Source organism: Chiloscyllium punctatum, chromosome 24 (genome assembly GCF_047496795.1).
Source record: "Chiloscyllium punctatum isolate Juve2018m chromosome 24, sChiPun1.3, whole genome shotgun sequence".
Classification (NCBI taxonomy): domain Eukaryota; kingdom Metazoa; phylum Chordata; class Chondrichthyes; order Orectolobiformes; family Hemiscylliidae; genus Chiloscyllium; species Chiloscyllium punctatum.
Window position 1 is genome coordinate 37,563,864 of NC_092762.1, and position 12,114 is coordinate 37,575,977.

General features: G+C 47.4%; 1 protein-coding gene across 1 annotated transcript; it reads right to left on the reverse strand.

Moving 5' to 3' along the window:
- Positions 1-1,744: 1,744 nt before the first annotated feature.
- On the reverse strand, positions 1,745-12,024 carry LOC140494864 (zona pellucida sperm-binding protein 4-like). Its single transcript, XM_072594538.1, has 8 exons — positions 11,814-12,024; positions 3,712-3,890; positions 3,539-3,636; positions 3,347-3,457; positions 3,289-3,302; positions 3,041-3,230; positions 2,001-2,148; positions 1,745-1,885 (listed from the first exon to the last, which is right to left on the reverse strand). The coding sequence occupies exons 1-8, from the start codon at positions 12,016-12,018 to the stop codon at positions 1,766-1,768; spliced, it is 1,065 nt and encodes a 354-aa protein (XP_072450639.1). The 5' UTR covers positions 12,019-12,024; the 3' UTR covers positions 1,745-1,765.
- Between the last annotated feature and the right edge of the window lie 90 nt (positions 12,025-12,114).

Genomic DNA, 12,114 nt, shown 5'->3' on the forward strand with positions numbered 1-12,114 from the left:
CCATTCAAAAAGAAAGAGAAAGGAGCCCATAACCAAATCACAGCCTTATCTAGTCAGGAGTGTGTATGAACAAAAGCAGGAAAATGCAGTTCCTGACTTGCTGTAACTACACCCAGAAAACCAGATTGGATTAATCTGTTTACCACTGGGGTACCATGTACTGGGCAAAGTTTAGTAATTGCTGAACCAAGTTGAATGAAGCACAAGGGCTGAAACAGGGCATTAACAAATCAGGAATATACACCACTGCAGTCAAGCCCTGTCCCCCCCAAAGATGACAGATCTGGATAAAGCCACAGCAAGTTCAGGTCTCGGTGCCTCCTCATTCTCATTGGGAGAACATTTCCTCACACCAACTGGGAAAGGAATTGCTATCCCGAAGGACACAGCTGCATGAAACAAGTGAAGCCACTGCATCAATCATTTGGTGTGTGTGAAAACAGGACAGACATTAGCCCAAGGATAAACAACAAGCCCAATAGGCCATTCAGCCTTGGACAGCAGACTGGCTCAGTGACCATATGACTGTATCCTGGTCCCACTTTCTTCCTCTACCCTTCAGCTTTCAGAGAACCATCTCAACGCAAATTAATGTTTTGGTCTCAACTGCTGAGGAAGAATTCTCTAGTCTCCCAGAGTAGTGCTGAAAGTGTGTTGCTGGAGAAGTGCAGCAGGTCAGGCAGCATCCAAGGAGCAGGAGAATCAACATTTTGGGCAGGAGCCCTTCAGGAATGAGGAAAGTCATTCCAGAAGAAGGGCTCATGCCCGAAACATCAATTCTCCTCCTCCTTCGATGCAACTGACCTGCTGCGCTTTTCCAAGCAACATTTTCAGCTGATCGCCATTCCTCACTCTCCAGAGTATGAGCAATTTCCCCTCATCTTGATCCTAAAATAACCAATTGCACATCCTTTAGGGAGTCACTTCTGATTTTAGACAGAGTACAATTAATCTAGCTGGAGGGAATATGGTAATGGTGAATAACTTCAAACATTCTGAAGGGCACAGTCATTGTCAGTGGCACCGACTGATTTGAATTCCTCAATGATATTAAAGGAAAAAAAAAGTGACTCTATTGAGTGATCTTAGCACGTACGAGCATTATTACTGAATATCAGCCTCTCTAGGGGATCACCACTGATCAGAACCACAAGCATGTTGCTACAAGAACATGGCAAGGCTGGGAATTCCAGTTGGGGAACTCCAAGCCACTCACCATTTAGTTTGACAACTAATTGCGGTCCCTTCCATAAATAATGAGCCACAATTCATACTCACTTCCAACAAGACTGCACAGCTTTGTTATAGACACACACCAGGGACTGGTTTCTGTCTGGTTTATTTGTATTCAAGGTCTACAGTTCAATCTCATGACACTGGGGACAGACTGGGCTGGGTTCTTCGTTCTGTACACTGCAGCCATCAGCATCAACAGGAACACCAGAAACCCAACAGCTACTCCAATCAGAGCAGGAGATCCAGCAGCACCTATGGGGGAAGGAGGAAGGGGGTTCAGATATTGGAAAAGATGCTCAGTGAACTAAACAAGGAACATCACTTACCATTCTCATTAAGCAGCTGCTTAGACTGGCTGTTCCCAACTTCCAGGAGAACAACTGGACCAGGAGCACTTACCAAGGTCCCCTCATGGAGGAGAGCTCTCCTGCGTGTCCCTGTTGGAGGGGGACAGGAGATGGTTAGAATCCATGTTGACACTACAGCCAGGATGCTGTATCCTTGGTAATTGGATATAGGGGCAGTGAGATCATGGAGGGGTGGGTCTCAGCTTAATGAGAGCATCAAGGAACTCACTTGGACCACATCTGGTTGTGCAGTCGTCCTGAGCAGAGGGAGAGCAAACCTCAGCACTGCAGTGCAAGTAAACCTAGAAAGGAAGGAGAGATGTTATGGGAGTGTCCCATAGATCAATAGCCCAGGTTGTAGTACAGAGACAGCAAGAGGATTTCATGAGCTTGGCCTCATTCCTTCCATTTGGTTACCTGTCCAGAGAGGGGCTGCTCAGACACTCCATCCAAGAAAACAAACGTCTTCACTTCAAACCGCTTGTGATGGGTTGGGAACTGCAGGCCAGAAGAGAGACCTACTGGGTGTAGGAGGGTCAGATAGTCATCACCTTCATAGGGACACCTGAAACACAAGATGGTCAGGTCACCAAAACGGTCTAAACCAAACCACAAATAGACTGCAAATAAAATCAGGTAGCAAGTGGGAGTTGCAGTTGCCAGGAAGGAGGGTGCCAAGAGGGGGGCAAACATATCAAAAGACCATCTTGCACCAGGATGTAATGGACCTTGTTGTAGACACTTGTAGAAAGTTTCAGACAATCCACCCATAATGCAAAAGCTAAAATGGACAGGCCAGTTATCTGTCAGTTCATTCTGTCAGAGAGAAAAGTTAGAGTCCTTAATTGCAATCCACATCAGTATTGGGATCAGTAATTGGAGGAAACATCAAACAGCACAGATGAAGGGCAACCTGAGATTGTAGAGAGAGATTTCTAGAAACTATTTGACAAGGTGTCAGTGACAGCAGGCAGCTCATGGTGTAGGGACAACATTAACCAAGATAAATGTTTGGTCAGCTGACCCATCAGGTTGAAACAGCAGGGCCTTCAGTCAGTGGAGGGAAGATGGATTTGATCTGAGAATCATAGGAGACTTCACAAAGTGGATGCTGAAGAGATGTTGCTTCAGTGTCCCTAAAATAAGGGAGGAACGAGGAGTATTCTTTTGAAGGTGGGGCAGGAGGTTGAGCTGTCAGTCAATCTTACAATCCCCTTCCAAAGAGGAAAGGCAACCTGGCAACATTAAGGCACATTTTTAAATGAAGGACAAGTCCAAGATCATGAAATTGATCAAATACCAAGTGGAATTCACAAATGGACCATGAAAAGAAAAAGCACAAATATTGGCACTATGTACATACAATGTTATACACTTTACTGTGACACTGTACTGTAAGAATGGAGTCTTCACTCCATACTCTGGAAAGGCTGGACGTGGTACTTTCAGATCCTTACCCATCCACCAGGAGACTCCACTGCACCTCATGGTCAGGGGCTGGCACAGGAGTTGCCCAGCAGTCACGCAGTCTCAGGACTATCATTGGGTCAGTGCGATCCTTCACACGAACCTCAACAAACACCGACTCCTGAAGGATTCTCTGAATGGGGTAGTCACTGTCCCTGTACCACCAGCTGTAGCTGCCATCTAACAGAAAAATAAAAGGAGAACAAGCAAAGACACAGTTACTCCCCTGAAGGGATACAATTCCCAGTGCTCCTATTACCAGGACAGCACTACCTGTTGCTATTCACAGCTCCAGCCTCAGGATCCCATCTTCAGAAGCAGCTAGTGGTGGAGGGAGGGTGTAAACCGAGACATTGATTTGTAAGCCTGCCTCATGCTCCCCCTTGTACTTGCACTGGATGTGCAGCCTGTCGAGAGACAAATAGGTGGAGGAGTTTCAGTCAGTAACACTTCCCTCTCCATACCAACAAATCCCACTGCCCTCTCACCTGAAGGTGCTGTCCCGGGTTATTGAGCCCAGTCGCCCCCTCTGAATCATCCTCTTCCCCAAGACATCCGTTTCATACACAAAGCTCCCATTCTCCTCCTGCAAGGGAAGACACTGTTTAATAGGGAGCTGGCCCGTTCAAAGGGACAGAATGCTGGAGCCTCCAATACTCACCCGTTGGGTCAAGCCACAAGAGGTAATTGGGAAGTGGAAGGCTACAAGTTCTGCTGTGACGGGCTTAGGCCTGCACTCAGCTTCATGTCCATCTTTCACGTACAGAGATGACAGGTTGAGGGCAGGACGGGTCAGGTTCCTGGTGATTGCTACAATGAACTGACCATCTGCTGTGCACACTGCAGAGAGAATAGGAATGTTCAGTTTCCCCATTGGTGGAAGTGACCTCCAAATCATTGACAGAGGGATGAAGCCTCAAAACCCCCAAATCATTCATAAAGTTATACAGTTCCACTACTTGGTGTCAGGTTTTTACCTGTAGGTGGTCAACAATTAAGGCAGATCATCTGATGTTTGAAAGTGAATACAATATCCTACAAGATACTCTAGAAGCCATGTGATTACCCAATAAAGTGGGCAGGCTGGTGGGGGCATTCTGTCAATGACTATTAAGTGCTTCTATTAACGCAGTAATGGATGCTAAGGGGAGTATTAAAGCTCCCAAAACAATAGAATGGTATGGGAATTCCAAACTTGAAAGTCAAAGTAAAGCAGACATGTTCAAAATAAAAGTTACTGTGGAGGGGGTAAATGAAAATGCAGGTGTTGGAATGTCAGTTATATGGGCACAAGGTCCAGACATTACACTGTCCTGTGCATTAGCATTGGATAAGCCTGGTAAAAACAATGATTGCAGATGCTGAAAACCAAATACTGGATTAGTGGTACTGGAAGAGCACAGCAGTTCAGGCAGCATCCAACGAGCAGCGAAATGCCTTTATTCCTGATGAAGGGCTTCTGTCCAAAACATCGATTTCACTGCTCGTTGGATGCTGCCTGAACCGCTGTGCTCTTCCAGCACCACTAATCCAGTATAGGATAAGCCTGGTCAGTCATCCAAACCACCAGCCTTTCCCATCACCCTCTGCTCCAAAAAAAAAAGGGTGTGGGGGAATAGAGTCAATAAAACGTTGAGCTTGGATGACAGATCAGGCAGTTTTGAAGGAGCAGTGAAGTTAATAATTTGGGTAAGAACCCTTCTGCAGGGCTAGGAAGGGAAAGGAGGCTTAAATAGAGGGTGGGATTGTGGTTGGGGGGGGGTTGTGATTGGTCAGTGGAAAGGGTGCACTGGATTGGTGAACAAACAAAGAAAGTTTGCAGCACAGGAACAGGCCCTTTGACCCTCCAAGCCTGAGCCAATCCAAATCTACTGTCCAAACCCATCACCCAATTCCTAGGCATTGATATCCCTCTGCTCCCCACCTTAAATGAATCTACTGTGCCTGACCCTACCACCTCTGCTGGCAACATGTTCCAGGCACCAACCACCCTCTGTAAATGTACTTGCTGTGTACATCCCCAGGACACTTTTCAAGTTGGGGAAAAAAGGACCTCATTATTGAATCCTCACCCGGGGAAAACCTCTATCCACCCTGTCTATACTGGTTGTGATTTTGAAGACCTCAAGTCTCTCCCCCACCCCCCCATTTTTAAAAATAAAGTGAAGACATTCTAACCTACTCAAGCCATCTTCCATACCAGGAAAGATCCTCAAACCTTCTGTACCCTCTCCAAAGCATCCACATCTTTTTGATAATGTCGTGACCAAAACTGTACAAACTGGTTTGCCTGCATTTAGAATAGTGTCCTGTACAATTTTAACATGACCTGCCAGCTCTCATACTCCATACCCCATCTGATGAAGGCAACCATAGCATATGCCTTCTTGATTACTATCCACCTGTGCCACCTTCAAGGTACAATGGACCTGAACTCCCCAGATCTCTGCTCAACTTTTCCCCCCAAGGCTCTGCAGTTCACATTATAGTTTGCTCTAGAATTAGACTTCCCAAAATGCATCACTTCTCATTTGTCTTGCCACTTCTCCACCCAACATTCTCCTGTATTTTGACAGTCCCCTATGCTTTCTGCTACTCCACCAATCTTACCGCCATCTGCAAACCTACTGCTCAGACCAACAATCCAGTTCAACCTGGATAAATACGAGGTGATGCATTTTGGAAGGTAGAGTTTGAAAGCTCAGTACAGGATTAAGGATAGGATTCTTGGCAGTGTGGAGGAACAGAGGGATCTTGGTGTGCAGGTACATAGATCCCTTTAAATGGCCACCCAAGGTGGACAGGGTTGTTAAGAAAGCATATGGTGTTTTGGCTTTCATTAATAGGGGGAAATCGAGTTTAAGAGTTGAGAGATCTTGTTGCAGCTCTATAAAACTTAGGTTAGACCGCACTTGGAATACTGCGTCCAGTTCTGGTCGCCCTATTATAAGATGTGGATGCTTTGGAGAGGGTTCAGAGGAGGTTTACCAGGATGCTGCCTGGACTGGAGGGCTTATCTTATGAAGACAGGTTGACTGAGCTCAGTCTTTTTTCATTGGAGAAAAGGAGGAGAAGAGGGGACCTAATTGAGGTGTACAAGATAATGTGAGGCATAGACAGAGTCGATAGCTGGAGACTATTTCCCAGGACAGAAATGACCAACATGAGGGGTCAGTTTTAAGCAGGTTGGAGAAACATATAGAGGGGGATGTCAGAGGCAGGTTCTTTACACAGAATTGGGAGCATGGAATGCGTTGCCAGCAGTTGTGGAAGCGAGATCATGAGGGACATTTAAGAGACTCCTGGACATGCATTTGGTCACAGAAATTTGAGGGTGCATACATGAGGATCAGTGGTCAGCACAACATCATGGGCTGAAGGGCCTGTTCTATCAGATCATGTATATTACAAACAACAGCCCCAGCGTGGATCCCTGTGGAACACCACTGGTCACCTTTCACCATTGAGACACTCCCTTCTATTACTGTCTCCTGTTGTTCAACCAGTTCTTTATCCACCTAGCTAGAACACCCGGCACATCATGTGACTTCACTTTCTCCATTAGTGTATCATAGGGAACCTTATCAAAAGGCCTGACTAAAGTCCATGTATACGACATCTACAGCCCTTCCTTCATCTATCAACTTGGTGAGGAAGTGGAAGGACAAGTTGGGTCCAGGCAAGGTGATAGGGAGGAGGGGAAAGGCTGGATATAGGATGGAAGGCAGACTTGGAATCTGGTGACTCCACATTAAGGCCACTGGGCTCTCAGCTCCTGAGGAGAAAAATGGAGGTGTTGTTCTTCCAGTTTGTGTGGGGCTTTATTTTGAAGGTGGTGGCGGTGCAGGATAGACATTTCATCAAGAGTGGGAAGAGTGAAATGGCTGGTAACCAAAAGGTCAGGGTTCATTGGAGCATCCAGAGCTCAGATGCTGTGAGGGGTAGTCCAAGTCTGTGCTTTGTAGCCTCCTGAACAGTGATATCAGGAGCAATGGATGCAGTAGACCAGGTTGGAAGAGGTGCAGGCGAATCTCTGCTGCATTTGCAATGATTGTTTGTGGCTTTAGACAGAGGGGAGGGGAGATGTAGCAGCAGACATTGCACTTGCTGCTATTGCAGGGAAAGGTGTCAGGAGTGGAGGAGGGGTCAGAGGAGAGAGAGTGTGGAGCTAACAAGGGAGTCATGGAGTGAACAGTCCCTCTGGATAGGGTCATTGGTATGGGGAAGGAAGTACAGGTATTTATTTGGCAGTTGGGTCTGACTGGGGGTGGCACAAATGGTAAAGAATGAGGTGTTACATTTTCAGGTTGGTGGAGTGGTACATAAGGAGCAGGGTTGTTGGGGAGTAGGGGGTTTGATGGCAGAGGTGTGGGAAATGGAAGAGATGTGAAGGGACATTAAAAGTCACAGGGAGGAGGAAATTACAGTCTGAAGCTGAGGACATCTGGGATAGAATCCCAAATACTGGGAATAGATGTGACAATTTGAAAATGGGAGAATGGGCGTACACTTTTTTTGCAGCAGGGGTGGTGAGGGAGGTGTAGGCGAGATGGCAATGTGACCCAGTAGATTTGAAATGAATGTCAGTAATATATTGATTGCCAGAGGTCCAGGTAAACTTTAGATCAGGGTGGATAGTGTAGGTGAAGTGGATGAACTGTTCAAGCTCCCTTTGGGGGCATAGGGCTGTGCTAATGCAGTCAATATAGCAGAGGTGGTGAGGGATGGTGCCCATATAGCTGTGGAAGAGGGACTGTTCCACACGTGAAGAGGCAGGCATAGCTCAGATCCACCTGCACCCATGGCCACCCTAATTGTTTGCAGGAAGGGGGAGGAGTCAAAGTTGAGGGGGAGGACCAGTTCCACCAAGTGAGTGAGTGGAGGGGGACTGGTTGGTCAGTGGGAGGGGGAAGAAACTGGGGGCTTTTAGGCTCTCTATATGCCTGTATCTCCCTGAGGAGAGTCTGAGTGTCCATGGGGAAGATGAGGTGCTGGGACCAGGAATTGATAGTCTCGGTGAGGCACTGGAAACTGTGCCACTGTGCCACTATTTCACAACATGTGAACAAAAAAAACTACAGAACCTAAACCCAGGATCCTGACTTTTCTTTGGGGGAGGAGGAGGGTGGGGGGGTGAAGAGGTGTAAGGACAGAGCAAGTTGGAGAGAATCCTGAGGGACAGGATTTACATTTACTGGGAAAGGCAAGGACTGGCTTTATGGGGGAAATCATGTCTCATTGATTTGATTGAGGTGTAGTAGTAACAAGAGGGTTGATGAAGACAGAGCAGTGGACACGATCTATAGAGAGTTCAGTGAGGGGTTTGATAAGGTTCCTCATGGTAGGCCAGTCAGCAAGGTTAGATCACGTGGAATACAAGGAGAGCTAGCAATTTGGATACAGAACTGGCTTGAAGGGAGAAGACAGGGTGGTGGAGGAGGAGGATTGCCTTTCAGGCTGGAGGCCTATGACCAGGGGTGTGCCACAAGGATCAGGGCTGGGTCCATTGCTTTTCGTCGTTTATATAAACTATAAGGATCAGACCATAGGAGGTACAGTTACTAGGTTGGCAGATAACATCTAAATGGGAAGTGTCATGGACACTAAAGGCTACCTCATACAACAGGGGCTTGATCAGATGAGCCAGTGGGCTGAGTGTCAGATGAAGTGGAATGGATATGGAGGTGCTGCATTTTGCCAAGGCACATCAGGGCAGGACATATGCACTTACTGGGGAGTTTTGCTAAAACAAAACCCTGGGGAGTGCTGGTTCATCTTTCCTTGAAAGGAGGAGAGTCACAGGTAGACAGGATGAAGACAGCATTTATTGTTCAGAGAGAAGAGTCTAGGAGTTTGAGGTCATGTTGCATCTGTACAGGACATTGGTTAGGCCACTGTAGGCCTGTGTGCATAATTCTGGTCTCCCTCTGTTAGGAAGGATATTGTGAAACTTGAAAGGGTTCACAAAAGATTTACAAATATGGTGCCATTTCCCATTTAGATGTTATTTGCAAACCTATGGTGCCAGAGTTGGAGGATTTGAATTATAGGGGGAGGCTGAAATAGCTGGGGCTGTTTTTCCCAAGTCAGAGGCTGAGGGGGTGACATTGAAGGTTTGTAAAATCTGAGGGACATCTGAGGGAAACAGACAAGGTCTTTTCCCTGGGTTGGGAATCCAGGAACTAGAAGGCAAAGTTTTAAAAAAAAGCACCCAAGGGGCAGCTTTCTCGTGCAAAGGATGGTGCATGTACACAACAAGCTACCAGAGGAAGTAGTGGAGGTGGGTACAATTACAACATTTAAAAAATATCTGAATGGGTACATGAATAGGAAGGGTTGAGTGTGATATGAGCCAAGGGCTGGCAAATGGGACGAGAATAGCTTTGAATATCTGGTCAGCATGGATGAGTTTGACCAAAGGATCTGTTTCTTTGCTTTATGACAGAAAGTGGAGAGCATGGGTTGTGTCCCGAATGTGGGTGGAAGGTTCCTGGACGAGTGGGAAGTGTACAGAGTCCAGATAAGAGGAGAGACGTTTGTTCAGGGAGAGGTGGGCTCCACAGGGAGTGGAGTGCATTTTTTTCCCCCCCCTCCAACTCTTGATTTAATCCCTGCCCTCCCCTTCACTGTTTGATCACAGCATTGCCCTTTGATGCTGGTCACTGGCCACATGTGTTTTTCTTCCTGGTGGTGGAAATTTGAATACAGATTCTTGCACCTGGGTCTTCCACTCACCAGCACACACACACGTGCTGGAGAAAAACCAAGCACTACCGCAGTTAGGCAGTAGGGTGGGGTTTGTTTTTAAACAAAAGAGAAAAGAGAATTCAGTGGGACAGGAGCAGGCAGAGATAGTGGGTTGAGGTAAAAAACAATGACTGAAGATGCTGGAAACCAGATTCTGGATTAGTGGTGCTGGAAGAGCACAGCAGTTCAGGCAGCATCCAAGGAACTTCAAAATTGACATTTCGGGCAAAAGCCCGGCTTTTCCCAAAACGTCGATTTCGAAGCTCCTTGGATGCTGCCCGAACTGCTGTGCTCTTCCATCACCACTAATCCAGAAATAGTGGGTTGGCCAGGGCAGTCAGGTTTATGGATTTTTGTGTAAGAGATAGCCCCCTCACCCAGCACTGCCCATTTCTGTCAGGGTGAAGACAGTGGATGAGAGATTAGATTACTTACAGTGTGGAAACAGGCCCTTCAACCCAACAAGTCCACACTGGCCCACCAAAGCACAACCCACCCATTCCCCTACATTTACCCCTTTACCTAACACAATGGGCAATTTAGGATGGCCAATTCACCTGACCTGCACATCTTTGGACTGTGGGAGGAAACTGGAGCACCTGGAGGAAACCCACGCAGACACGGGGAGAACGTGCAAACTCCACACAGACAGTCGCCTGAGTCGGGAATTGAACCCGGGTCCCTGGTGCTGTGAGGCAGCAGTGCTAACCACTGTGCCACCGTGTTGCCAGATCTCCTGATGTTGATGGTCTGGGAAATGGCAGCTTGGTGATCAAACATAGAGTTGTGTTCACGAGAACATGAGGTGGTGTCAGAGTTGGTACCTAGCCTCAGCTGTGTACCAGTCAGTACACCCCACGAAGAATACACCTTCCTTGACAGGTTTGATAGAGAGGTTGGGGTTGGAGCAAAGGACTGCATGCTTGGATAGTGAGGTTGGAGTGGGAGAAAGAGGTGCAGAGAGATTCAGGCAATTGATGTCACATCAGCTGGAGACTAGGAGGTGGAGGGAGGGTAGGGGGTGGAGGGCAGTGTTTGGAGAAGTGATTGACTGAGGGTCTGTGATGGTCACATTCAAAGCATAGCATTGGTTGAATACATAGATCCTTCTGATGAAGAGACATCCTTAGCCAGAGGAGATGCAGTATTAATCTTGGGGGAAAAAGGGATAGTTACAGTCTTGGAAGGACATCTGGGATGTCCTGAAGCAGAAAGCTTACTCCTGGGAACAGAGAATTAGAGAAATTGAAAGAATAGGAATCACTTTTTGTAGTATGGGGGGGGGGGAAGAAAAGAGGAAAGAAAGAAGAGAAAGCAGTGGTTTAAGAGAGACGGTATAGTCAATGAGGGTGGAATACAAAACAAAAAAAGGGGTATGTAGTCATTTATCTCCACCCCCTTTAACATGAGGATACCAGATACACAGACCAGGGGATTGATCCACCCCAAGCACTCACTCCACCAGTGAGTATGTAGAAATTGTCAATCACCTCCCTATGGTGACACCAGCTTTTCCTTGGTAAGAGAACTCAGAACACAATCCCAAGCAGCATCATTTCAGCTGGGCAGTTTCTAACTTGAAACCATCAAGTTACAGCAAATGAGACACCTCAACATTACAGGGGCACTGAGAAACATTGCCATGTCATACCAAGTTACCCCTCTATTGAAACGCCTGCTGCAGCTGTTTAATAACCAGCTCTTTCTTAGACAAAGAGAAACTCAGTGACACCAGGATAACATTATCCTTCATCAAACCAACCAGCCGCTTCACTCGGGATTATCCCCTACTCGACGAGGGAGGGACAGAGTCATGTTCCTGGGTTATTTCCTCAGGGACAGGTCCCTTTACCTCCCTCCCACTGACTCCCCACAAACAGCCCTTCACCATTGCACAAGGAAACACCAACAATTCCCGGGTTATTTCCTCAGTGCCAGCCTGGGGTGGTCCTCATACTTCCCTTCCCTCCCCCATTCGGGGTGGGCTCCTCTCCGGGAGGAGGCTGGGCTCCTTACCTGGGCTGTCTCTCAGGTTGTAGAAACAGGATTGCCCACTGAGACTCGGGGACTGAAAGCAGCAGCCCTGCTTGATGCACTCAGTGCTGTTGATAGTGGCCAGGCCACACGGCAGCCTCCAGCCCGGCTCCGGAGGACACACAGCAGAGACCAGGAAGGGCCGAGCGGCCCAAAGGTACAGACACCAAACCAACCAATGTCCCATCGCGCTGCCTGAATCTGTGTCCGCCCCTGAGCACCAACCCGCTTTATAGCCGCTAATGAGCTCCTGGCCACAGGTTTCTCGTGTTGAAGAGGCTTT